Raw genomic sequence first — 27,506 nt, forward strand, 5'->3', positions numbered from 1 at the left:
AAACTCACTGAGTTTGTTTCATGACTTATTTTGAAATAATAATAATGTGTTGTTGCTGCTACTTGGAGTGTTTTGTTAAAACTGGACCTAAATATTCTCCTGATATTTTTACCTTCCTGTAATCTCAAACTGTGGAAATCTTGAACCTATTTTAGTTCAAATTTCTGCTCAATGATTGTGTATTTATAATCCAACCATAATGACAGTTTAAAGCTTCCTCTCTTATCAGTTAGTATCAATCAAAAGCTGACAGAAGACACAGAAACACACATGAATGCTTTTATTTTAATGCTGAACTGATTGGACCCAGATTTGTCAGTAGATTTGTAGTTACACATGATGCATAAACAGACAACACATGGTTTTGATTATTCTTTAAAGGAACAGTTTACCACAAATGAAAATTCAGTCATTTCATGTTTCTTTGGTTGTTTTTCCGTTTTAAATCAAGTCTGCAGCTGCTTCAGTTGTTTAGCAGAACGCTGCAACTCTGTTTTACTGTGAAGCTCCAGAAATGTTCTGTGGACGACGAGACTTCACCTGACTTTCATCAGCATGGAGGGAGGAGATGATGACTCCATAAATCTGCTTAGACATCCTCAGAAAAAAGATGCTCCTTACATGTGCAGAACTTGCCTGAGAAAAATCCCATTTTTAAGTTTTCTTCAGTATCACAGTGATCTAGTGATAGTCGTCTGCACATCCACAGGTTCACTGCAAACAGGAACTACTAATAGATAATTCGGCAAAGTTTAAATGTAGTTTTGGAGAATTTTATTATGTTTTTTTTAAGTTTTAAAACAAGTCCCCAGATACACCTGACTTTCCATCAGCATGGAGGGAGGAGATGATGACTGGATTTGTTTTTTGTTTTTAAGTGAACTGTTCCTTTAACTGATAAAACAGTAGAAATCATAAGCGACTGAGTGGATGTTGAGATAAGCACAGATCTGCTACAGAAGCTCTGCAGACATGAGGACACAGAGAGGCTGAAATCCAAACTGAGAATCTCACTTCCTGTCCTTGATTTAGTGAAACATTTTTTATAGAATCAAAACTTCTTTTAAATCAGGTTTTGTTTAAAAATCATAAAGAAGTTAAATTTTAAAATTTAGAGAGAAATCCAACGTTCTCTCTTGTGTTTTTTGTTGGTTAACTCATTTTTCACAGAGTTTCTGATCCACGAGCTTGTGTTCAGGGTTGTATTTGGCCTGAGCGAAGCAGTGAGCTGCTGCCCGATCACACTCACATACAGCAGCCTTGCACTTGTTGTTGGTCGCTGTGGAGTCAGAAAATACACATAATACAGATTGTGAGGTTACAAACAGTAAATAAATGAAAGTTCTCCACAGAACCATGAGAGAGTTTGTTTGTAGACAAAGTACTCAATACCTGGCTGTGTAATACCTATAGATAGCTGTTTAAAGGGACAAAAATACACGGTGTTCCTCTTACCTGTAGTGTTATTTATCCATCTACATAGTTTTAGTGTGATTTGATTAATGTATAACTTCAGTTACAGCCCAAAACTACAAGCAACAAGGAGAAATATGCATATTATTGACAGCTAACTGTACCAAGCTCCAAGTTAACATGGTCCGTGTCGGTGCTGAACACCAAAACAATCAACAAAAATAATTAAAATAACACTACAGGTCAGATATGCATATATATATATGCATTTTTGATTCTGGGGTGAACTGATCCTTTAAATTCACTCAAATAAAAAAAAAATCAAGCCTTTTGTCAACTTCTCACCAGCGTCGTTGCAGATTCTCACCAAGAAAGAGCTTAAAAAGCATCCTGGTTTAGACTTACCTGAGCAGGTCACCCGGCGTTCTGAGCAGGTGTACCAGTAATGAATACTATATGGCTCTAACAGAAAACGGAAGAATCCGCTGCATTCAGGATTCTTCATGCTTGCTTTATAGCAGTCATCATGAACTTTGCAGCACCTGAGAACACAGAAGGAAAGAGTGCATGTTTGAGAAAATCACACATTTATTTTGTTTTTAAAATGTTGACTGAAAAACAAACCTACCTGTCCAGGTCATCCACAGGAGTTCCCTTCCCACCGCGGCCGCAGTGGCAGCCGTAGTTGTTGTACATTAAAGCTCTGACATCAGGCTGAACACAGCTGATCAGGCTCCTAAACTGCTGCCCCGAACGTGCACTCTTCTTACCGCTGACCGTACAGGCTGCAGAGGCACACAAATACAAATATGGATCAAATCAGCAGAACAGAAATATCCATGAAACAGTGGTACAACATCGACAGAGAAGTGGTGGATTAAAAAAGACCTAACAGAGACATAAAGATCATTTCATGGTGCATATTGTCAGTTTCTTCTTACCAGTGAGAAGCAGCATCAGCAGAGGACCTGACACATTCATGGCTGCAGTCAGAAATGGTATGGATGGTGAGGATGTTGGTCAGCTGTTCTTATAGAGCAGCAGGGGAGAAAAAAACAGATGAGATGGAGACAAGTGGGCGTGAACTTTAAATATGAAGTCAAATTTGACATCATAAAAACTGACTCAGCTGTCCAGTCATGAATGAGGCCTGATGCATTTACGGACAATACGGGGACAGAAATCCTACAAATCCACCTTAAGTTAGTTCTTGAGTGACAGTCTGAAAATCTACGCTGAGAAGGAACGCAACAAGAAACAATCACTGACTTTGAGGAGAAAATGACTTAATACTCATTAAACGATCTGTCCATGGAGCAAGACAATTTGACTTGACGAGAAATCTTGAAATAAGTTGGAAATGATGAAGCTCTGATGGTGTTCAAAGGTTGGAAACAATAAGTGGAAGATGTTGGTTTTACATTAAATTGAGATCAGACTTGCTGCTCGTCATCTTGTTTGATAAAGTTCAGATGTTGAATTTGTAAAGTAGCAAAAGCATTAAGATTAAACAGCTCATGAAGTTTATGAGGACAGATTAAAGCCCTGATAAGAGCTGTTAAAATGAGCTCTGGCTAAATCCGGGACCTCGCAGATCGGCAGTCACATCCTTTGTCTCTACCAGAGACGTGTGTAATATTTAATCTTATCTCTGCTGTCGTCCTTTTATTTGCCAATGAAGTTCCTCTCCTTGTTAGTGTGTAAACATTTTGGCATATGATCACTGTAGACTTCTCAAGAAAGAGGGCGTTATCTAACCAGGACAGGATCATTTAAGATTAAATATTACACTTATGTTATCTGATAGTGATAAAGGAGGTGCCGGATCCTGATCAAATTGGCGCTGGTCCAGATCTTAGAGGTCCTGGATCCTGTCCCAGCAGGATCTGGCATAAATGAAGCCCTGATGACACTGATCACACTCTAACTGGTCATCATAAACAATATGAGCTGTTGAAACTGCCCTTGCTATATTTAACCAACATATCCTCCAGAGTCTCCATCTCTAAATGTTTTCGATGTCTTTTAAACGATCACTATGTCCAGGTGACGTCCTCACAGGGGTCAGAATTAAAGTTTTTACAGTGTAATGTCAGACTTCTTTTCAACTACAGTCACAGACGTCTGAACAACTTATTGTGGTTCAAAATGAAAGTTTTTATGACGCCAAATTTTACTTCATGCAGCAAAAACTACAGGGAGGAGCCAACCCCATTTAAAGTTCACGCCCACTTGTCTCCATCTCATCTGTTTTTTTCTCCCCTGCTGCTCTATAAGAACAGCTGACCAACATGCTCACCATCCATACCATTTCTGACTGCAGCCATGAATGTGTCAGGTCCTCTGCTGATGCTGCTTCTCACTGGTAAGAAGAAACTGACAATATGCACCATGAAATGATCTTTATGTCTCTGTTAGGTCTTTTTTAATCCACCACTTCTCTGTCAATGTTGTACCACTGTTTCATGGATATTTCTGTTCTGCTGATTTGATCCATATTTGTATTTGTGTCTCAGCAGCCTGTACGGTCAGTGGTAAGAGGAGTGCACGTTCGGGGCAGCAGTTTAGGAGCCTGATCAGCTGTGTTCAGCCTGATGTCAGAGCTTTAATGTACAACAACTACGGCTGCTACTGCGGCCTCGGTGGGCAGGGAACTCCTGTGGATGACCTGGACAGGTGGGTTTGTTTTTCAGTCAACATTTTAAAAACAAAATAAATGTGTGATTTTCTCAAACATGCACTCTTTCCTTCTGTGTTCTCAGGTGCTGCAAAGTTCATGATGACTGCTATGATGCACAGATGAAGAATCCTGAATGCAGCGGATTCTTTGACCATCCATATTTTATTAAATATGATTACACCTGTTCAGAACACCAGGTGACCTGCTCAGGTAAGACTAAACCAGGACGCTTCAACACAACAATTTAAACATCAAATTTGAGGTGTTTTTAAACTCTTTTGTGGTGAAAATCTACAGCGACGCTGATGACAATTTGACAAAAAGGCTTGATTTCTTTTACTGTGTGTGAATTTAAAGGATCAGTTCACTCCAGAATCAAAAATGCATATCTGTATATGTATATCTTACCTGTGGTGTTATTTTATCCATCTAGATTTGGTTTTGGTGTTTGGTCCCGACACCGACCGTGTTAACTTGGTACAGTTAGCTGTTAATAATATGCATATTTCACCTTGTTGCTTTAGTTTTTGGCTGTAACTGAAGTTATACCTTAAAAACAAGTGCAGTTCCTGGGATTCTCAGGGTAGAGTGCAAACTTTTCTGAAAAATATGAATCAGTTAATGCCATGTCAATCACACTAAAACTATGTAGATGGATAAATAACACTACAGGTAAGAGGAACAGCGTGTATTTTTGATGTTGGGGTGAACTGTCCCTTTAAACAGCTATATAAAGGTATTACACAGCCAGATATTAAGTACTTTGTCTACAAACAAACTCTCTCATAGTTCTGTGGAAGAAAAAAGAAGTATGTGACCACTCTTCTCTACAAGCCAATATAACCCACAGAGCCATGATCCAGACTCTTATTTTGAAATAATAATAACGTGTTGTTGCTGCTACTTGGAGTGTTTTGTTAAAACTGGACCTAAATATTCTCCTGATATTTTTACCTTCCTGTAATCTCAAACTGTGGAAATCTTGAACCTATTTTAGTTCAAATTTCTGCTCAATGATTGTGTATTTATAATCCAACCATAACGACAGTTTAAAGCTTCCTCTCTTATCAGTTAGTATCAATCAAGAACTGACAGAAGACACAGAAACACACATGAATGCTTTTATTTTAATGCTGAACTGATTGGACCCAGATTTGTCAGTAGATTTGTAGTTACACATGATGCATAAACAGACAACACATGGTTTTGATTATTCTTTTATTATTATTGTTGTTGTTATTATTATTATATATTATTATATTATTATTATTAGGAACAGTTTACCCACAAATGAAAATTCAGTCATTTCATGTTTTTTTGGTTGTTTTTTCGTTTTAAATCAAGTCTCCAGCTGCTTCAGTTGTTCAGCAGAACGCTGCAACTCTGTTTTACTGTGAAGCTCCAGAAATGTTCTGTGGACTACGAGACTTCACCTGACTTTATATCATCAGGAGGAGACGATGGCTGGATTTGTTTTTTGCTTTTAAGTGAACTGTTCCTTTAACTGATGAAACAGTAGAAATCATAAGAGACTGTGACTGGATGTTGAGATAAGCACAGATCTGCTACAGAAGCTCTGCAGACATGAGGACACAGAGAGGCTGAAATCCAAACTGAGAATCTCACTTCCTGTTTTTGATTTAGTGAAACTTTTTTTATAGAATCAAAACTTCATTTAAATCAGGTTTTGTTTAAAAATCATAAAGAAATGAAACTTTAGAGAGAAATCCAACGTTCTCTCTTGTATGTTCTGTTAATTAACTAATTTTTTACAGAGTGTCTGATCCCTGAACTTGTGTTCATGGTTGTATTTGGTCTGAGCGAAGCAGAGAGCTGCTGCCCGATCACACTCACATGCAGTTTTCTGGCACTTGTTGTTGGTCGCTGTGGAGACAGAAAATACACATAATACAGATTGTGAGGTTACAAACACTAAATAAATGAGAGACATGCATTTTTGATTCTGGGGTGAACTGATCCTTTAAATTCACACGCCTTTTGTCAAATTGTCATCAGCGTCGCTGCAGATTTTCACCACAAAAGAGTTTAAAAACACCTCAAATTTGATGTTTAAATTGTTGTGTTGAAGCGTCCTGGTTTAGTCTTACCTGAGCAGGTCACCTGGTGTTCTGAACAGGTGTAATCATATATAATAAAATATGGATGGTCAAAGAAACCGCTGTATTCAGGACTCTTCATGCTTGCTTTATAGCAGTCATCATGAACTTTGCAGCACCTGAGAACACAGAAGGAAAGAGTGCATGTTTGAGAAAATCACACATTTATTTTGTTTTTAAAATGTTGAGTGAAAAACAAACTTACCTGTCCAGGTCATCCACAGGAGTTCCCTGCCCACCGAGGCCGCAGTAGCAGCCGTAGTTGTTGTACATTAAAGGGTTAACACCAGGCTGAACACAGCTGATCATGTACCCAAACTGCCATACAGCACGTGATATGTCCTGACCGCTGACCGTACAGGCTGCAGAGGCACACAAATACAAATATGGATCAAATCAGCAGAACAGAAATATCCATGAAACAGTGGCACAACATCGACAGAGAAGTGGTGGATTAAAAAAAGACCTAACAGAGACATAAAGATCATCTCATGGTGCATATTGTCAGTTTCTTCTTACCAGTGAGAAGCAGCATCAGCAGAGGACCTGACACATTCATGGCTGCAGTCAGAAATGGTATGGATGGTGAGGATGTTGGTCAGCTGTTCTTATAGAGCAGCAGGGGAGAAAAAAACAGATGAGATGGAGACAAGTGGGCGTGAACTGTAAATGAGGGCTTACCTGACAAACTCTGTTTGGATCAGTTCCAAGTCTGATAAACAGTTCATGAAACAAACTCACTGAGCAGAAACATATCGAAGAGACGTCAAACCAACGTCTTTGTTCACGTTGAAGAGACGTCCAGTGGAGAGCCAGAACAAAAGTTCTTTGACATCTTTTAAACGATCACTATGTCCAGGTGACGTCCTCACAGGGGTCAGAATTAAAGCTTTTACAGTGTAATGTTAGACTTCTTTTCAACTTCAGTTACAGATGTCTAAAGAAGTTTCGTTATGAAGAAAGTCTTTTTTAGTTAAAAATAAAAATATTTGGCTTTGCTTTATCTTAAAATTGCAAAATGTTAACATTTCCTGATTAATAGAAGAACAAAAGATCATTTTAATAATATGAACTCAAAGATATAAATTACTGAATAACTTTAAATCAAGATATTTCATCTCATCTCTCCAAAATCTAAGATTTTAAATCTTGGTGAGCTCAGAAGTTTTTTGTTATAATTGATCATCTTTCCTCAGTTTGATGAACATTTTAGCTGCTCGTCAGCTTGTTTGATAAAGTTAATACACAGATGTTGAATTTGTAAAGTAGCAAAAGCATTAAGATTAAACAGCTCATGAAGTTTATGAGGACAGATTAAAGTGTGTTCAATGACACTGATAAGAGCTGTTAAAATGAGTTCTGGCTAAATCCAGGACCTCGCAGAATCAGTCACCTCCTTTGTCACTACCAGAGAAATGTGTGTAATATTTAATCTCATCTGTGCTGTCCTTCTATTATTTTCCACTGAAGTTCCTATCCTTGTTAATGTGTAAACATTTTGGCTTATGATCACTGTAGAGTTCACAAGAAAGAGGGCATTATCCAACCATGACAGGATAAAAAGATTAAATATTTATCTTGTAGTGACAAAAGTGCCAGATCCTGATCAAACTGGCGCTGGTCCAGATTCTGTCAAGGATCCCCAAGGGTCCCGGTGCTGATAATGATGTCTCACGCTGCCTGAACCACTCGTTCACAGTTTGAGCCCGATGAATCGTGGCGTTGTCATCTTGGAATAAGTCGGTGTCATCAGCGTAGAAAAAATCATTGATGGAAAAACCTGCTGATTCAGTATTGTAGTGCTTCATGCAACATTAATAGGGAGTTTTGGGTTAAATTTGGCTGTCATTAATAATTAATGATAATCAGGGATAATTACTAATTATGATAAATAATAAGATCCAATTTACATTAGATCACCTCGGGGCACCACCCTTGAAGAAGGGAAAAGAGCCAATTCACCAAATCCGTCCCATTAAGTCAAGTCAAAGTCAAAAGTACTTTATTATTTCGTTAGGAACTTCGTTGCGGAAGGACATCAAAAGTGCAGGAGCAGCAATACAACGATCCACTCATCACTACAAACCACAGATAGAAATAGACAGCATGAAGGTTGAAAAGTCTTTTAACACAAAGATGAAAGCACACAATCTAACTAACATGTACTGTATACAGGTGTGTGTGTGTGTGTGTGTGTGTGTAAGAACAAAAGTAAAATGGTGGCTAGGGTTCAAAGTGCCATGCTGCACAGCATGGTCAAAGGAAGACTACAAACAAAATGGCTGATCGAAGGAGGACTATAACATGGCTGACGAGGGGTGGACTCAGGTGCAAGATGGTATCACATGTAGGTGTGCTATGGTCCAGGCTGAAGGAGTGTGTGTGTGTGTGTGTGTGTGTGTGTGTGACATGATGCCAGGTTATAGAAGATGGTTAGTTGCAGGCAAAGATCCTGAGTCTGTGTGAGGCATCATTCAACTAACATCGAATTAGCCGTGTAGCAAAGCAAACTACCAATAACCTGACCTGAGATCACAATAACACCCAAACAGTGAACAAACACGTAGACTGGACACACGTGCATTACATCAACCAGAGTTAAAAAGTCCTGTGCTTGGCCGTGCTATGCTATGCTGTGTGCTGTCTAGGCCCAGTTCAATGTTACCAGTCTTTGAAGTAGTAGAGTCTAGTAGTAGTAGTCTTAATCTAGCAGTAGATTTCTAGTTACACATGATGCATAAACAGACAACACATGGTTTTGATTATTCTTTAAAGGAACAGTTTACCACAAATGAAAATTCAGTCATTTCATGTCTTTTTGGTTGTTTTTCTGTTTTAAATCAAGTCTCCAGCTGCTTCAGGTGTTTAGCAGAATGCTGCAACTCTGTTTTACTGTGAAGCTCCAGAAATGTTCTGTGGACTATGAGACTTCACCTGACTTTCATCAGCATGGAGGGAGGAGATGATGACTCCATAAATCTGCTTAGACATCCTCAGAAAAAGACGCTCCTTACATGTGCAGAACTTGCCTGAGAAAAATCACATTTTTAAGTTTTCTTCAGTATCACAGTGATCCAGTGATAGTCGTCTGTACATCCACAGGTTCACTGCAAACAGGAACTACTAATAGATAATTCGGCAAAGTTTAAATGTAGTTTTGGAGAATTTTGGAGAAAAAATCATAAGAGACTGACTGGGTGTTGAGATAAGCACAGATCTGCTACAGAAGCTCTGCAGACATGAGGACACAGAGAGGCTGAAATCCAAACTGAGAATCTCACTTCCTGTCTTTGATTTAGTGAAACATTTTTTATAGAATCAAACTTCTTTTAAATCAGGTTTTGTTTTAAAATCATAAAGAAATTAAACTTTAGAGAGAAATCCAACGTTCTCTCTCGTGTGTTTTGTTGGTTAACTCATTTTTTACAGAGTTTCTGATCCAGGTCCCTGTGTCGAGGGTTGTATTTGGCCTGAGCGAAGCAGAAAGCTGCTGCCCGATCACACTCACATGCAGCTTTCTGGCATATGCCGTTGATCACTGTGGAGACAGAGTCAGAAAATACACATAATACAGATTGTGAGGTTACAAACACTAAATAAATGAAAGTTCTCCACAGAACTAAATGTATATATAGCTCTTTAAAGGGACAGTTCACCCCAAAATCAAAAATGCACGTAGTTCCTCTTACCTGTAGTGTTATTTATCCATCTACATAGTTTTAGTGTGATTTGATTAAGGTATAACTTCAGTTACAGCCCAAAACTACAAGCAACAAGAAGAAATATGCATATTATTAACAGCCAACTGTACCAAGTTAACACGGTCGGTGTCGGGACCAAACACCAAAACAATCCAGACGGATAGAATAACACCACAGGTAAGATATGCATATACAGATGTGCATTTTTGATTCTGGGGTGAACTGATCCTTTAAATTCACACAGTAAAAAAAAAAGTCTTGTGTCAAATTCTCACCAGTGTCATCAAAAAATGTCACCACAAAAGTGACAAAAACAGCAAAACAACTTAAATTTTATGTCTAAATGGTGTTGAAGCGTTTAATTACCTGAGCAGGTCACCCGGCGTCTTGAACAGATGAACTTATAAGGAAGACTATATGGATTAAACAAGAGAGACCAGAAACCGCGGCAGGCAGGATTGTTCATTTGTACTCCATAGCAGTCATCATGAACTTTGCAGCACCTGAGAACACAGAAGGAAAGAGTGCATGTTTGAGAAAATCCCACATTTATTTTGTTTTTAAAATGTTGACTGAAAAACAAACCTACCTGTCCAGGTCATCCACAGGTGTTCCCTGCCCACCGTAGCCGCAGTAGCAGCCGTAGTCGATGTAGTTGAGAGCGCTACCATGAGGCTGAACACATTCGATCAGGTTCTTGAAATCCCATAAGGAACGTCCCCTCCCCTGACCGCTGACCGTACAGGCTGCAGAGACACACAAATACAAATATGGATCAAATCAGCAGAACAGAAATATCCATGAAACAGTGGCACAACATTGACAGAGAAGTGGTGGATTAAAAAAGACCTAACAGAGACATAAAGATAATTTCATGGTGCATATTGTCAGTTTCTTCTTACCAGTGAGAAGCAGCATCAGCAGAGGACCTGACACATTCATGGCTGCAGTCAGAAATGGTATGGATGGTGAGGATGTTGGTCAGCTGTTCTTATAGAGCAGCAGGGGAGAAAAAAACAGATGAGATGGAGACAAGTAGGCGTGAACTTTAAATGAGGGCTTACCTGACAAACTGTCTGTTTGGATCAGTTCCAAGTCTGATAAACAGTTCATGAAACAAACTCACTGAGCAGAAACATATCGAAGAGACGTCAAACAGACTGAATATAAGCAAATAATACTTAATTACATTTATTGCAATTCTTGATTCTATCACACTGAAAAAAAAAATTAAGGTCAAAGAAGTACAATGACGTCAATCAATCAGAGCTGAAATTACAGAATATTAATGTAGTGTCATTCAAAAAAGTTAAAAATAAAAAATATTTGGCTTTGCTTTAACTAAAAATTGCAAAATCTTATCATTTCCTGACTAATAGAAGAACAAAAGATCATTTTAATAATATGAACTCAAAGATATAAATTGCTGAATACCTTTAAAACAAGATATTTCATCTCATCTCTCCAAAATCTAAGATTTTAAGTCTTGGTGAGCTCAGAAGTTTTTTGTTGATCACCTTTTCTCAGTTTGATGAACATGTTAGCTGCTCGTCAGCTTGTTTGATAGAGTTAATACACAGATGTTGAAGCTGTACAGCAGTAACAACATAACAGCTATTAAAACTAGTTCTGGATAAATCCGGGACCTCGCAGATTGTCACCGGTACCTATTTGATCAGGATTAGGCACACCCTTTGTCACTACCAGAGAAATGTTGTGTATATTTAATCCTTGTTAGTGTCTAAACATTGTGGCTTACGATCACTGTAGAAATCACAAGAAAGAGGGCGTTATTTAAACATGACACGGTAATAAGATTAAATATTTATCTTGTAGTGACAAAGGTGCCAAATCCTGATCGAACTGGCGCTGGTCCAGATCTACGAAGTCCTGGATTCTGTTTCCAGTTTCTGTTTTACGTTTTACATGTCTAAATATTTGTTATTAATTTTTATTAATTTTTTTATGTACATATTAGCATGTTCGCTCAATAGCTTCCAGGTCATGTGATCAATTGACTCAAAATCAGTGTGGGATCATGTAACTACACTGGCTGCATGAGATACACCTCTTGTTTTTTTACGTTTTACATCTTTTCAAAATGTTTATTAATTTTTATTATTTTTTATTAATTTTCATATGTAAATATTAGCATTTTAGCTCAATAGCTCCCAGGTCATGTGATCAATTGACTAAAAATCATGTTGGGATCATGTAACTACACTGGCTGCATGAGATACACCTCTTGTTTTTACATTTTACATCTCTAAATATTTTTTATTAATTTTTATGTGTAAATATTAGCATGTTAGCTCAATAGCTTCCAGGTCATGTGACCAATTGATTCAAAATCAGTGTGGGATCATGTAACTACACTGGCTGCATGAGATACGCCTCTTGTTTTTACATTTTACATCTTTTCAAATTTTTTATTAATTTTTATATGTAAATATTAGCACACACGTGCATTACATCAACCATAATTCTGGAGAACTGAGTTCAGTTCAGAGTCCATTTTGAAATCCACAATGAACGACTTCATCTGTGGGTCCCAACAGTATATTCAGGTCACCAGATGACCTCATTTTTGGGCACATAACATTGCTGAACCTTGACCTGACCAACTGAATCAACCCCAGTTCATAACACTGCCCCCACAGGTGTGTATGGTAGGCACTAGGCATGATGGGTGCATCACTTCATCTGCCTGTTGATGGTCCTCAGCGCAACACACCGGTACAAAAAGAAGTATGTGACCACTCTTCTCTACAAGCCAATATAACCCACAGAGCCATGATCCAGACTCTTATTTTGAAATAATAATAACGTGTTGTTGCTGCTACTTGGAGTGTTTTGTTAAAACTGGACCTAAATATTCTCCTGATATTTTTACCTTCCTGTAATCTCAAACTGTGGAAATCTTGAACCTATTTTAGTTCAAGTTTCTGCTCAATGATTGTGTATTTATAATCCAACCACAATGACAGTTTAAAGTTTCCTCTCATCAGTTAGTATCAATCAAAAGCTGACAGAAGACACAGAAACACACATGAATGCTTTTATTTTAATGCTGAACTGATTGGACCCAGATTTGTCAGTAGATTTGTAGTTACACATGATGCATAAACAGACAACACATGGTTTTGATTATTCTTTAAAGGAACAGTTTACCACAAATAAAAATTCAGTCATTTCATGTTTCTTTGGTTGTTTTTCTGTTTTAAATCAAGTCTCCAGCTGCTTCAGGTGTTCAGCAGAACGCTGCAACTCTGTTTTACTGTGAAGCTCCAGAAATGTTTGTGGACTATGAGACTTCACCTGACTTTCATCAGCATGGAGGGAGGAGATGAGGACTGGATTTGTATTGAAGTGAACTGTTCCTTTAACTGATAAAACAGTAGAAATCATAATAGACTGACTGGATGTTGAGATGAGCACAGATCTGCTACAGAAGCTCTGCAGACATGAGGACACAGAGAGGCTGAAATCCAAACTGAGAATCTCACTTCCTGTCTTTGATTTAGTGAAACATTTTTTATAGAATCAAACTTCTTTTAAATCAGGTTTTGTTTTAAAATCATAAAGAAATTAAACTTTCGAGAGAAATCCAACGTTCTCTCTCGTGTGTTTTGTTGGTTAACTCATTTTTTACAGAGTTTCTGATCCAGGTCCCTGTGTCGAGGGTTGTATTTGGCCTGAGCGAAGCAGAAAGCTGCTGCCCGATCACACTCACATGCAGCTTTCTGGCATATGCCGTTGTACACTGTGGAGACAGAGTCAGAAAATACACATAATACAGATTGTGAGGTTACAAACACTAAATAAATGAAAGTTCTCCACAGAACTAAATGTATATATAGCTCTTTAAAGGGACAGTTCACCCCAAAATCAAAAATGCACGTAGTTCCTCTTACCTGTAGTGTTATTTATCCATCTACATAGTTTTAGTGTGATTTGATTAAGGTATAACTTCAGTTACAGCCCAAAACTACAAGCAACAAGAAGAAATATGCATATTAACAGCCAACTGTACCAAGTTAACACGGTCGGTGTCGGGACCAAACACCAAAACAATCCAGACGGATAGAATAACACTACAGGTCAGATATGCATATACAGATGTGCATTTTTGATTCTGGGGTGAACTGATCCTTTAAATTCACACAGTAAAAAAAAAAGTCTTGTGTCAAATTCTCACCAGTGTCATCAAAAAATGTCACCACAAAAGTGACAAAAACAGCAAAACAACTTAAATTTTATGTCTAAATGGTGTTGAAGCGTTTAATTACCTGAGCAGGTCACCCGGCGTCTTGAACAGATGAACTTATAAGGAAGACTATATGGATTAAACAAGAGAGACCAGAAACCGCGGCAGGCAGGATTGTTCATTTGTACTCCATAGCAGTCATCATGAACTTTGCAGCACCTGAGAACACAGAAGGAAAGAGTGCATGTTTGAGAAAATCACACATTTATTTTGTTTTTAAAATGTTGACTGAAAAACAAACCCACCTGTCCAGGTCATCCACAGGAGTTCCCTGCCCACCGTAGCCGCAGTAGCAGCCGTAGTCGATGTAGTTGAGAGCGCTACCATGAGGCTGAACACATTCGATCAGGTTCTTGAAATCCCATAAGGAACGTCCCCTCCCCTGACCGCTGACCGTACAGGCTGCAGAGACACACAAATACAAATATGGATCAAATCAGCAGAACAGAAATATCCATGAAACAGTGGTACAACATTGACAGAGAAGTGGTGGATTAAAAAAGACCTAACAGAGACATAAAGATCATTTCATGGTGCATATTGTCAGTTTCTTCTTACCAGTGAGAAGCAGCATCAGCAGAGGACCTGACACATTCATGGCTGCAGTCAGAAATGGTATGGATGGTGAGGATGTTGGTCAGCTGTTCTTATAGAGCAGCAGGGGAGAAAAAAACAGATGAGATGGAGACAAGTGGGCGTGAACTGTAAATGAGGGCTTACCTGACAAACTGTCTGTTTGGATCAGTTCCAAGTCTGATAAACAGTTCATGAAACAAACTCACTGAGCAGAAACATATCGAAGAGACGTCAAACAGACTGAATATAAGCAAAAAATTCTTAATTACATTTATTGCAATTCTTGATTCTATCACACTGAAAAAAAAAATTAAGGTCAAAGAAGTACAATGACGTCAATCAATCAGAGCTGAAATTACAGAATATTAATGTAGTGTCATTCAAAAAAGTTAAAAATAAAAAATATTTGGCTTTGCTTTAACTAAAAATTGCAAAATCTTATCATTTCCTGACTAATAGAAGAACAAAAGATCATTTTAATAATATGAACTCAAAGATATAAATTGCTGAATACCTTTAAAACAAGATATTTCATCTCATCTCTCCAAAATCTAAGATTTTAAGTCTTGGTGAGCTCAGAAGTTTTTTGTTGATCACCTTTTCTCAGTTTGATGAACATTTTAGCTGCTCGTCAGCTTGTTTGATAGAGTTAATACACAGATGTTGAAGCTGTACAGCAGTAACAACATAACAGCTATTAAAACTAGTTCTGGATAAATCCGGGACCTCGCAGATTGTCACCGGTACCTATTTGATCAGGATTAGGCACACCCTTTGTCACTACCAGAGAAATGTTGTGTATATTTAATCCTTGTTAGTGTCTAAACATTGTGGCTTACGATCACTGTAGAAATCACAAGAAAGAGGGCGTTATCTAAACATGACACGGTAATAAGATTAAATATTAGTCTTGTAGTGACAAAGGTGCCAGATCCTGAGCGAACTGGCGCTGGTCCAGATCTACGAAGTCCTGGATTCTGTTTCCATCAGGATCTGGGTCAAAGTGAGCTCTGATGACACTGGTCACACTCTAATTGGTCCTCATTAACTACACTGCCCAGCCCAAAAAAAGAAGTCACACCCTCTCATATTTCATTGGACCTGCAGCTTTGATTACAGCACACATTCACCTGCATCAGTTTGATGAGCTTATACAATATCACAACATTTATTTTCATCCAGAGTTGCATTAATGTTTCTTGTATTGATGATGGGAGAGTCGGGCCGCTGCGTAAAGTCTTCTCCAGCACATCCCAAAGATTCTCAGTGGGGTTCAGGTCTGGACTCTGTGGTGCTGATAGTGATGTCTCACGCTGCCTGAACCACTCGTTCAGTTTGAGCCCGATGAATCGTGGCGTTGTCATCTTGGAATAAGTCGGTGTCATCAGCGAAGAAAAAATCATTGATGGAAAAACCTGCTGATTCAGTATTGTAGTGCTTCATGCAACATTAATAGGGAGTTTTGGGTTAAATTTGGCTGTCATTAATAATTAATGATTATCAGGGATTATTTTTAATTATGATAAATAATAAGATCCAATTTACATTAGATCACCTCGGGGCACCACCCTTGAAGAAGGGAAAAGAGCCAATTCACCAAATCAGTCTCATTAAAAGGTGCTAAACTGTCAGTTTGTAACTCTGATTAATAATTAACTTGATAACTACAACCAGTGCTTTAAGTGGAAAAAAATAAGTGCCGGCACCCCCCTTATACAACTGTTGCCAGGTAAATTAGGCGGTGGGCGGTCGGTTCCAGCAGATCATTAAGTGATATATTAATATACTAGAACATGGTGCTGATTTTTAAAAAGAAAATTGTTTTATTGAACTTTCAACTTTCCAGACAAATGATGTTTGTTCACTTGCATGTGGCCCAAGGGAGGTCTTCAGGGGGGCAGTCCTCAAGTAGCATACAGGCTGATGCACAAGGTAACGAACTGGCACCTATTCCCTGTGGACACACACATCAAAGACAGACATGGAGAAAGTTGGAGAAGCCATGTGGTTGACAAGTAAATTGATTAAATGACATACTCCTGTGTTTGTTTCTATAATAACAAAAAAGTATTTTTGTTATGTTAACAATTTTTATATGTAAATATTAGCATGTTAGCTCAATAGCTTCCAGGTCATGTGATCAATTGACTCAAAATCATGTTGGGATCTTGTAACTACACTGGCTGCATGAGATACGCCTCTTGTTTTGACATTTTACATCTTTTCATATGTTTTATTAATTTTTATTAATTTTTATAAGTAAATATTAGCACACACGTGCATTACATCAACCAGAATTCTGGGGAACTGAGTTCAGTTCAGAGTCCATTTTGAAATCCACAATGAACGTCTTCATCTGTCGGTCCCAACAGTATATTCAGGTCATCAGATGACCTCATTTTTGGGCACATAACATTGCTGAACCTTGACCTGACCAACTGAATCAACCCCAGTTCATAACACTGCCCCCACAGGCGTGTATGGTAGGCACTAGGCATGATGGGTGCATCACTTCATCTGCCTGTTGATGGTCCTCAGCGCAACACACCGGTACAAAAAGAAGTATGTGACCACTCTTCTCTACAAGCCAATATAACCCACAGAGCCATGATCCAGACTCTTATTTTGAAATAATAATAACGTGTTGCTGCTGCTACTTGGAGTGTTTTGTTAAAACTGGACCTAAATATTCTCCTGATGTTTTTACCTTCCTGTAATCTCAAACTGTGGAAATCTTGAACCTATTTTAGTTCAAGTTTCTGCTCAATGATTGTGTATTTATAATCCAACCATAATGACAGTTTAAAGCTTCCTCTCTTATCAGTCAGTATCAATCACAAGCTGACAGAAGACACAGAAACACACATGAATGCTTTCATTTTAATGCTGAACTGATTGGACCCAGATTTGTCAGTAGATTTGTAGTTACACATGATGCATAAACAGACAACACATGGTTTTGATTATTCTTTAAAGGAACAGTTTACCACAATTAACAATTCAGTCATTTCATGTTTCTTTGGTTGTTTTTCTGTTTTAAATCAAGTCTCCAGCTGCTTCAGGTGTTCAGCAGAACGCTGCAACTCTGTTTTACTGTGACGCTCCAGAAATGTTCTGTGGACGACGAGACTTCACCTGACTTTCATCAGCATGGAGGGAGGAGATGATGACTGGATTTGTATTGAAGTGAACTGTTCCTTTAACTGATAAAACAGTAGAAATCATAAGAGACTGACTGGATGTTGAGATGAGCACAGATCTGCTACAGAAGCTCTGCAGACATGAGGACACAGAGAGGCTGAAATCCAAACTGAGAATCTCACTTCCTGTCTTTGATTTAGTGAAACATTTTTTATAGAATCAAAACTTCTTTTAAATCAGGTTTTGTTTTAAAATCATAAAGAAATTAAACTTTAGAGAGGAATCCAACGTTCTCTCTCGTGTTTTTTGTTGGTTAACTCATTTTTTACAGAGTTTCTGATCCAGGTGCCAGTGGTCAGGGTTGTATTCGGCCTCAGCGAAGCAGAGAGCTGCTTCCCGATCACACTCACATGCAAGAGCCTGGCACTTGTTGTTGGTCGCTGTGGAGTCAGAAAATACAGATAATACAGATTGTGAGGTTACAAACACTAAATAAATGAAAGTTCTCCACAGAACTAAATGTATATATAGCTCTTTAAAGGGACAGTTCACCCCAAAATCAAAAATGCACGTAGTTCCTCTTACCTGTAGTGTTATTTATCCATCTACATAGTTTTAGTGTGATTTGATTAAGGTATAACTTCAGTTACAGCCCAAAACTACAAGCAACAAGAAGAAATATGCATATTATTAACAGCCAACTGTACCAAGTTAACACGGTCGGTGTCGGGACCAAACACCAAAACAATCCAGACGGATAGAATAACACCACAGGTAAGATATGCATATACAGATGTGCATTTTTGATTCTGGGGTGAACTGATCCTTTAAATTCACACAGTAAAAAAAAAAAGTCTTGTGTCAAATTCTCACCAGTGTCGTCAAAAAATGTCACCACAAAAGTGACAAAAACAGCAAAACAACTTAAATTTTATGTCTAAATGGTGTTGAAGCGTTTAATTACCTGAGCAGGTCACCCGGCGTCTTGAACAGATGAACTTATAAGGAAGACTATATGGATTAAACAAGAGAGACCAGAAACCGCGGCAGGCAGGATTGTTCATTTGTACTCCATAGCAGTCATCATGAACTTTGCAGCACCTGAGAACACAGAAGGAAAGAGTGCATGTTTGAGAAAATCACACATTTATTTTGTTTTTAAAATGTTGACTGAAAAACAAACCTACCTGTCCAGGTCATCCACAGGTGTTCCCTGCCCACCGTAGCCGCAGTAGCAGCCGTAGTCGATGTAGTTGAGAGCGCTACCATGAGGCTGAACACATTCGATCAGGTTCTTGAAATCCCATAAGGAACGTCCCCTCCCCCGACCGCTGACCGTACAGGCTGCAGAGACACACAAATACAAATATGGATCAAATCAGCAGAACAGAAATATCCATGAAACAGTGGTACAACATGGACAGAGAAGTGGTGGATTAAAAAAGACCTAACAGAGACATAAAGATCATTTCATGGTGCATATTGTCAGTTTCTTCTTACCAGTGAGAAGCAGCATCAGCAGAGGACCTGACACATTCATGGCTGCAGTCAGAAATGGTATGGATGGTGAGGATGTTGGTCAGCTGTTCTTATAGAGCAGCAGGGGAGAAAAAAACAGATGAGATGGAGACAAGTGGGCGTGAACTGTAAATGAGGGCTTACCTGACAAACTGTCTGTTTGGATCAGTTCCAAGTCTGATAAACAGTTCATGAAACAAACTCACTGAGCAGAAACATATCGAAGAGACGTCAAACAGACTGAATATAAGCAAATAATACTTAATTACATTTATTGCAATTCTTGATTCTATCACACTGAAAAAAAATTAAGGTCAAAGAAGTACAATGACGTCAATCAATCAGAGCTGAAATTACAGAATATTAGTGTAGTGTCATTCAAAAAAGTTAAAAATAAAAAATATTTGGCTTTGCTTTATCTAAAAATTGCAAAATCTTATAATTTCCTGACTAATAGAAGAACAAAAGATCATTTTAATAATATGAACTCAAAGATATAAATTGCTGAATACCTTTAAAACAAGATATTTCATCTCATCTCTCCAAAATCTAAGATTTTAAATCTTGGTGAGCTCAGAAGTTTTTTGTTGATCACCTTTTCTCAGTTTGATGAACATTTTAGCTGCTCGTCAGCTTGTTTGATAGAGTTAATACACAGATGTTGAAGCTGTACAGCAGTAACAACATAACAGCTATTAAAACTGGTTCTGGATAAATCCGGGACCTCGCCGATTGTCACCGGTACCTATTTGATCAGGATTAGGCACACCCTTTGTCACTACCAGAGAAATGTTGTGTATATTTAATCCTTGTTAGTGTCTAAACATTGTGGCTTACGATCACTGTAGAAATCACAAGAAAGAGGGCGTTATTTAAACATGACACGGTAATAAGATTAAATATTTATCTTGTAGTGACAAAGGTGCCAGATCCTGATCGAACTGGCGCTGGTCCAGATCTACGAAGTCCTGGATTCTGTTTCCATCAGGATCTGGGTCAAAGTGAGCTCTGATGACACTGGTCACACTCTAATTGGTCCTCATTAACTACACTGCCCTGCCCAAAAAAGAAAAGTCACACCCTCTCATATTTCATTGGACCGCCTTTAGCTTTGATTACAGCACACATTCACCTGCATCAGTTTGATGAGCTTATACAATATCACAACATTTTTTTTCATCCAGAGTTGCATTAACGTTTCGCCAAGATCTTGTATTGATGCTGGGAGAGTCGGGCCGCTGCGTAAAGTCTTCTCCAGCACATCCCAAAGCTTCTCAGTGGGGTTCAGGTCTGGACTCTGTGGTGCTGATAATGATGTCTCACGCTGCCTGAACCACTCGTTCAGTTTGAGCCCGATGAATCGTGGCGTTGTCATCTTGGAATAAGTCGGTGTCATCAGCGAAGAAAAAATCATTGATGGAAAAACCTGCTGATTCAGTATTGTAGTGCTTCATGCAACATTAATAGGGAGTTTTGGGTTAAATTTGGCTGTCAATTTTATTTAATGATTATCAGGGATTATTTTTAATTATGATAAATAATAAGATCCAATTTACATTAGATCACCTCGGGGCACCACCCTTGAAGAAGGGAAAAGAGCCAATTCACCAAATCAGTCTCATTAAAAGGTACTAAACTGTCAGTTTGTAACTCTGATTAATAATTAACTTAATAACTACAACCAGTGCTTTAAGTGGAAAAAGATAAGTGCCGGCACTCCCCTTATACAACTGTTGGCAGGTAAATTAGGCGGTGGGCGGTCGGTTCCAGCAGATCATTAAGTGATATATTAAAATACTGGAACATGGTGCTGATTTTTAAAAAGAAAATTGTTTTATTGAACTTTCAACTTTCCAGACAAATGATGTTTGTTCACTTGCATGTGGCCCAAGGGAGGTCTTCAGGGGGGCAGTCCTCAAGTAGCATACAGGCTGATGCACAAGGTAACGAACTGGCACCTTTTCCCTGTGGACACACACATCAAAGACAGACATGGAGAAAGTTGGAGAAGCCATGTGATTGACAAGTAAATTGATTAAATGACATACTCCTGTGTTTGTTTCTGTAATAACAAAACAGTATTTTTGTTATGTTAACAATTTTTATTAATTTTTATATGTAAATATTAGCGTTTTAGCTCAATAGCTCCCAGGTCATGTGATCAATTGACTCAAAATCATGTTGGGATCATGTAACTACACTGGCTGCATGAGTCATGGGTCACCAAATTCGGCCCGTAGCTCGTTACATGAGTACCTTAATTCGACACTACAACTGCCCTCATGTGCAGCACGATAGCTCAGTAGCGCCCCCTAACGCCCCCTTATGGCTTTTCCCATTAATTTTTTTTCATTTCTACGCCTCGTACTTTATTTCACTAGTCCTACAGATTTAACGCCACAGACTTCACACTCACTAAATATCATCTTCAGACCTTGATGATGACACCTTGTCAAAAGCTTTTGCCTCCGATATACATATGTATCATGACCAGATGCACAAAATACCCCTCGGCACCGAAACCCTCAGTCCAACAGGAAGTCGGCCATTTTGGTTCACAGCGGCCATTTTGTCAAACTTGAAGCCCCGCCTCCTACATGCACATACACTAACGAATTTCGGCACGCATAAGTATCGTGACCAAACGCATAAAAAAGCCTCTTGGACCCACAACCTCAGTCCAACGGGAAGTTTGCCATTTTGGTTCAAAGTTGAGATGTTGCCGCCATTTCCACCCATTTCCATGGCTCGTACTTTAATTAACTTGCCCTACAGATTTAACACCACAGACTTCACAGTCACTAAGAGTCATCCTCATACCTTGATGATGAAGAGTTGTAAAAAGCTTTCGCCTACGTTATTCCTGGTGGGCATGACAGTCTGAACTTTCAATGCTTGGCCACTGTAAGAGCCACGTCAATGTGTGGTGTGTGTTGGACACAAACTGTCCACTAGGTGGCTACGTTGTGTTGTGGGTCAGCCTGATATCAATCAATCAGACGTCATTTATATCGCACATTTAATACAAATACAATGTAGCACAAAGAGCTTCACACAATAAAAGCAAGCACAACAAAACAGAAGTGAAACCAAAAGACACACACACACACACACACACACACACACACACACACTTTCTCTGACACATGACACATACATGCATTTCTGACAGAAGCTCACTGAGGCGCTATCTTTCGCTCAGCTATGTGCTGTGACGACAAACATCATCCAGTTTACATGACATTCACAGGCTGTTTTCTCCAAATCACACATTACAACATGACATATAATTAATGGGTGAGCTCTAGGGCCACATAGTGGACAGACTCGCCCTCTGCGTCTGCCCTCCGACGTACGTGGGGGGGCGAGGGCCCGTTCAACGCTGCTTGCAGCTTTAATTATTATTATTATTATCATTATTTTATTAGCCTACAGTATACAACTACTACTAGTACTACTACCAGTACTTCTACTACTAAAGCAACCCTACAGTAAGCCAGCATATAAAATGGTACAGTATCATTACTGCTTGGTCTCACACACAAACACACACACACAAACACACACACACACACACACACACACACACACACAACTAACGTAGTCTGAGACCTATATTAGCTAGACCAATTTCCCGACTTCCCGAAACCGAGTCATGACGTCCGAACTGCTAGGCTAAGACTAATATGATATTTTTTCCAAGGTTGCACATTAACACAGCTTGCATAACAAAAAGAAAATCATGGGAGGGCAAGTGCAAACAGTCGCAATAAACGCAATATCTGGGAGAAGTTTAAGATTTGTGGCAAGATAAACAGCCTACACAAACAGCTGTCATATTAGATTATTCTTTTTAATACGAGGCAAAAAGGGCAGGGGCTCAAGAACCCCTTGGGCCCTATGTGTGCACGTGCCTGCTCGGGTCCAAGATGGTATCACATGTAGGTGTGATATGCTCCAGGCTGAAGGAGTGTGTGTGTGTGTGTGTGTGTGTGTGTGTGTGTGTGTGTGTGTGACGTGATGCCAGGTTATAGAAGATGGTTAGTTGCATGCAAAGACTCTGAGTCTGTGTGAAGCATCATTCAACTAACATCAAATTAGCCGTGTAGCAAAGCAAACTACCAATAACCTGACCTGAGGTCACAATAACACCCAAACAGTGAACAAACACGTAGACTGGACACACGTGCATTACATCAACCAGAATTCTGAGTTCAGTTCAGAGTCTATTTTGAAATCCACAATGAACGACTTCATCTGTGGGTCCCAACAGTATATTCAGGTCGTCAGATGACCTCATTTTTGGGCACATAACATTGCTGAACCTTGACCTGACCAACTGAATCAACCCCAGTTCATAACACTGCCCCCACAGGTGTGTATGGTAGGCACTAGGCATGATGGGTGCATCACTTCATCTGCCTGTTGATGGTCCTCAGCGCAACACACCGGTACAAAAAGAAGTATGTGACCACTCTTCTCTACAAGCCAATATAACCCACAGAGCCATGATCCAGACTCTTATTTTGAAATAATAATAACGTGTTGTTGCTGCTACTTGGAGTGTTTTGTTAAAACTGGACCTAAATATTCTCCTGATATTTTTACCTTCCTGTAATCTCAAACTGTGGAAATCTTGAACCTATTTTAGTTCAAATTTCTGCTCAATGATTGTGTATTTATAATCAAACCATAACGACAGTTTAAAGCTTCCTCTCTTATCAGTTAGTATCAATCAAAAGCTGACAGAAGACACAGAAACACACATGAATGCTTTCATTTTAATGCTGAACTGATTGGACCCAGATTTGTCAGTAGATTTGTAGTTACACATGATGCATAAACAGACAACACATGGTTTTGATTATTCTTTAAAGGAACAGTTTACCACAATTAACAATTCAGTCATTTCATGTTTCTTTGGTTGTTTTTCTGTTTTAAATCAAGTCTCCAGCTGCTTCAGGTGTTCAGCAGAATGCTGCAACTCTGTTTTACCGTGAAGCTCCAGAAATGTTTGGTGGACGACGAGACTTCACCTGACTTTCATCAGCATGGAGGGAGGAGATGAGGACTGGATTTGTATTTAAGTGAACTGTTCCTTTAACTGATGAAACAGTAGAAATCATAAGAGACTGACTGGATGTTGAGATAAGCACAGATCTGCTACAGAAGCTCTGCAGACATGAGGACACAGAGAGGCTGAAATCCAAACTGAGAATCTCACTTCCTGTCTTTGATTTAGTGAAACATTTTTTATAGAATCAAAACTTCTTTTAAATCAGGTTTTGTTTTAAAATCATAAAGAAATTAAACTTTAGAGAGAAATCCAACGTTCCCTCTTGTGTTTTTTGTTGGTTAACTCATTTTTCACAGAGTGTCTGATCCATGTTCCAGTATTTGGGGTTGTATTTGGTCCGAGCAAAGCAGAGAGCTGCTGCCCGATCACACTCACATACGGCTTGCCTGCACTTGCTGTTGTACGCTGTGGAGACAGAGTCAGAAAATACACATAATACAGATTGTGAGGTTACAAACAGTAAATAAATGAGAGAGTTTGTTTGTAGACAAAGTACTCAATACCTGGCTGTGTAATACCTATTGATAGCTGTTTAAAGGGACAGTTCACCCCAAAATCAAAAATACACGTTGTTCCTCTTACCTGTAGTGTTATTTATCCATCTATATAGTTTTAGTGTGGTTTGATTAAGGTATAACTTCAATTACAGCCCAAAACTACAAGCAACAAGGAGAAATATGGATAGGATAACACTACAGGTCAGACATATACAGATATGCATTTTTGATTCTGGGGTGAACTGATGCTTTAAAATCAAGCCTTTTGTCAAATGTTCACCAGCGTCGTTGCAGATTTTCACCACAAAATAGTTTAAAAACACTTCAAATTTGACTTTGAAATTGTTGTGTTGAAGCATCCTGGTTTAGACTTACATGAGCAGGTTGCTTGGCCTGTTGAACAGGTGAACAAGTAATGAATATAATATGGCTTCAAATTATGGGAGAAACCCTTGCAGTCAGGATTCTTCTGGCATGCTCCATAGCAGTCATCATGAACTTTGCAGCACCTGAGAACACAGAAGGAAAGAGTGCATGTTTGAGAAAATCACACGTTTATTTAGTTTTTAAAATGTTGACTGAAAAACAAACCTACCTGTCCAGGTCATCCACAGGAGTTCCCTTCCCACCGAGGCCGCAGTAGCAGCCGTAGTCCCGGTACTTGGTCCAGGTCAAAGGGTTAAAACCAGGCTGAACACATGAGATCATGTACGCAAACTCCGATAAGGAATATGGCCTCCCCTGACCGCTGACCGTACAGGCTGCAGAGGCACACACATACAAATATGGATCAAATCAGCAGAACAGAAATATCCATGAAACAGTGGTACAACATTGACAGAGAAGTGGTGGATTAAAAAAGACCTAACAGAGACATAAAGATCATTTCATGGTGCATATTGTCAGTTTCTTCTTACCAGTGAGAAGCAGCATCAGCAGAGGACCTGACACATTCATGGCTGCAGTCAGAAATGGTATGGATGGTGAGGATGTTGGTCAGCTGTTCTTATAGAGCAGCAGGGGAGAAAAAAACAGATGAGATGGAGACAAGTGGGCGTGAACTGTAAATGAGGGCTTACCTGACAAACTGTCTGTTTGGATCAGTTCCAAGTCTGACAATCAGTTCATGAAACAAACTCACTGAGCAGAAACATATCGAAGAGACGTCAAACCAACGTCTTTGTTCACGTTGAAGAGACGTCCAGTGGAGAGCCAGAACAAAAGTTCTTTGACGTCTTTTAAACAATCACTAGTGATGTCCAGGTGACGTCCTCACAGGGGTCAGAATTAAAGTCTGAACCACAATAAGTCGTTTAGACGTCTGTGACTGAAGTTGAAAAGAAGTCTGACATTACATTGTAAAAACTTTCATTGTGAACCCTGTGAGGACGTCACCTGGACATCATCTATTTTACTGCACATCAGCTGTCCAGTCATGAATGAGGCCTGATGCATTTACGAACAATACGGGGACAGAAATCCTACAAATCCACCTCAAGTTAGTTCTTGAGTGACAATCTGAAAATATACGCTGCAAAGAAGGAACGCAACAAGAAACAATGACTGACTTTGAGGAGAAGATGACTTAATACTCATTAAACGATCTGTCCATGGAGCAAGACAATTTGACTTGACGAGAAATCTCGAAATAAGTTGGAAATGATGAAGCTCTGATGGTGTTCAAAGGTTGGAAACAATAAGTGCAAAATGTTGGTTTTACATTAAATTGAGATCAGACTTGTTACAGCGCAATAAAAATGTGAAACACACTGAATATAAACAAATCTCTGAATTATTTCACACTGAAGAAATGAAGGTCAAGGAAGTAGAATGAAGTCAATCAGCTGAAATTACAGAATATTAGAAGAGTATCGTCACGATGCTGCTCGTCATCTTGTTTGATAAAGTTATTACACAGATGTTGAATTTGTAAAGTAGCAAAAGCTTTAAGATTAAACAGCTCATGAAGTTTATGAGGACAGATTAAAGTGTGTTCAGTGACACTGATAAGAGCTGTTAAAATGAGCTCTGGCTAAATCCAGATTGGCAGTCACATAAATAAACTTATCTCTTCTGTCCTTCTATTATTTTCCAATGAAGTTCCTCTCCTTGTTAGTGTGTAAACATTTTGGCATATGATCGCTGTAGACTTCTCAAGAAAGAGGGCGTTATCTAACCAGGACAGGATCATTTAAGATTAAATATTACACTTATATTATCAGATAGTGATGAAGGAGGTGCCAGATCCTGATCAAATTGGCGCTGGTCCAGATCTTGGAGGTCCTGGATCCTGTTCCAGCAGGATCTGGCATAAATGAAGCCCTGATGACACTGATCACACTCTAACTGGTCATCATAAACAATATGAGCTATTGAAACTGCCCTTGTTATATTTAACCAACATATCCTTCAGTGTCTCCATCTCTAAATGTTTTCGATGTCTTTTAAACGATCACTATGTCCAGGTGACGTCCTCACAGGGGTCAGAGTTAAAGTTTTTACAGTGTAATGTCAGACTT

At 38.9% G+C, this 27,506-nt stretch overlaps 2 protein-coding genes across 2 annotated transcripts; both read right to left on the reverse strand.

The window, feature by feature from the left end:
- Positions 1–265: 265 nt before the first annotated feature.
- LOC311261861 (phospholipase A2-like) lies at positions 266–25,944 on the reverse strand (the record flags this gene model as incomplete). The annotated part of the gene is made up of 5 exons (XM_084360874.1): positions 266–818; positions 17,890–18,335; positions 18,860–18,996; positions 25,583–25,748; positions 25,905–25,944. 4 exons carry the CDS (start codon positions 25,942–25,944, stop codon positions 18,214–18,216), a joined length of 465 nt encoding a protein of 154 aa, XP_084217000.1. The 3' UTR covers positions 266–818; positions 17,890–18,213.
- LOC311261860 (uncharacterized protein) lies at positions 1,157–14,806 on the reverse strand. The gene is made up of 10 exons (XM_084360873.1): positions 14,737–14,806; positions 14,424–14,580; positions 14,201–14,337; positions 13,564–13,674; positions 10,501–10,657; positions 10,278–10,414; positions 9,638–9,748; positions 6,416–6,572; positions 6,202–6,329; positions 1,157–1,279 (listed from the first exon to the last, which is right to left on the reverse strand). The coding sequence occupies exons 1-10, from the start codon at positions 14,774–14,776 to the stop codon at positions 1,158–1,160; spliced, it is 1,257 nt and encodes a 418-aa protein (XP_084216999.1). The 5' UTR covers positions 14,777–14,806; the 3' UTR covers position 1,157.
- Positions 25,945–27,506: the final 1,562 nt, after the last annotated feature.

Source organism: Pagrus pagrus (genome assembly GCF_965226575.1).
Source record: "Pagrus pagrus genome assembly, chromosome: 8".
Lineage (NCBI taxonomy): Eukaryota > Metazoa > Chordata > Actinopteri > Spariformes > Sparidae > Pagrus > Pagrus pagrus.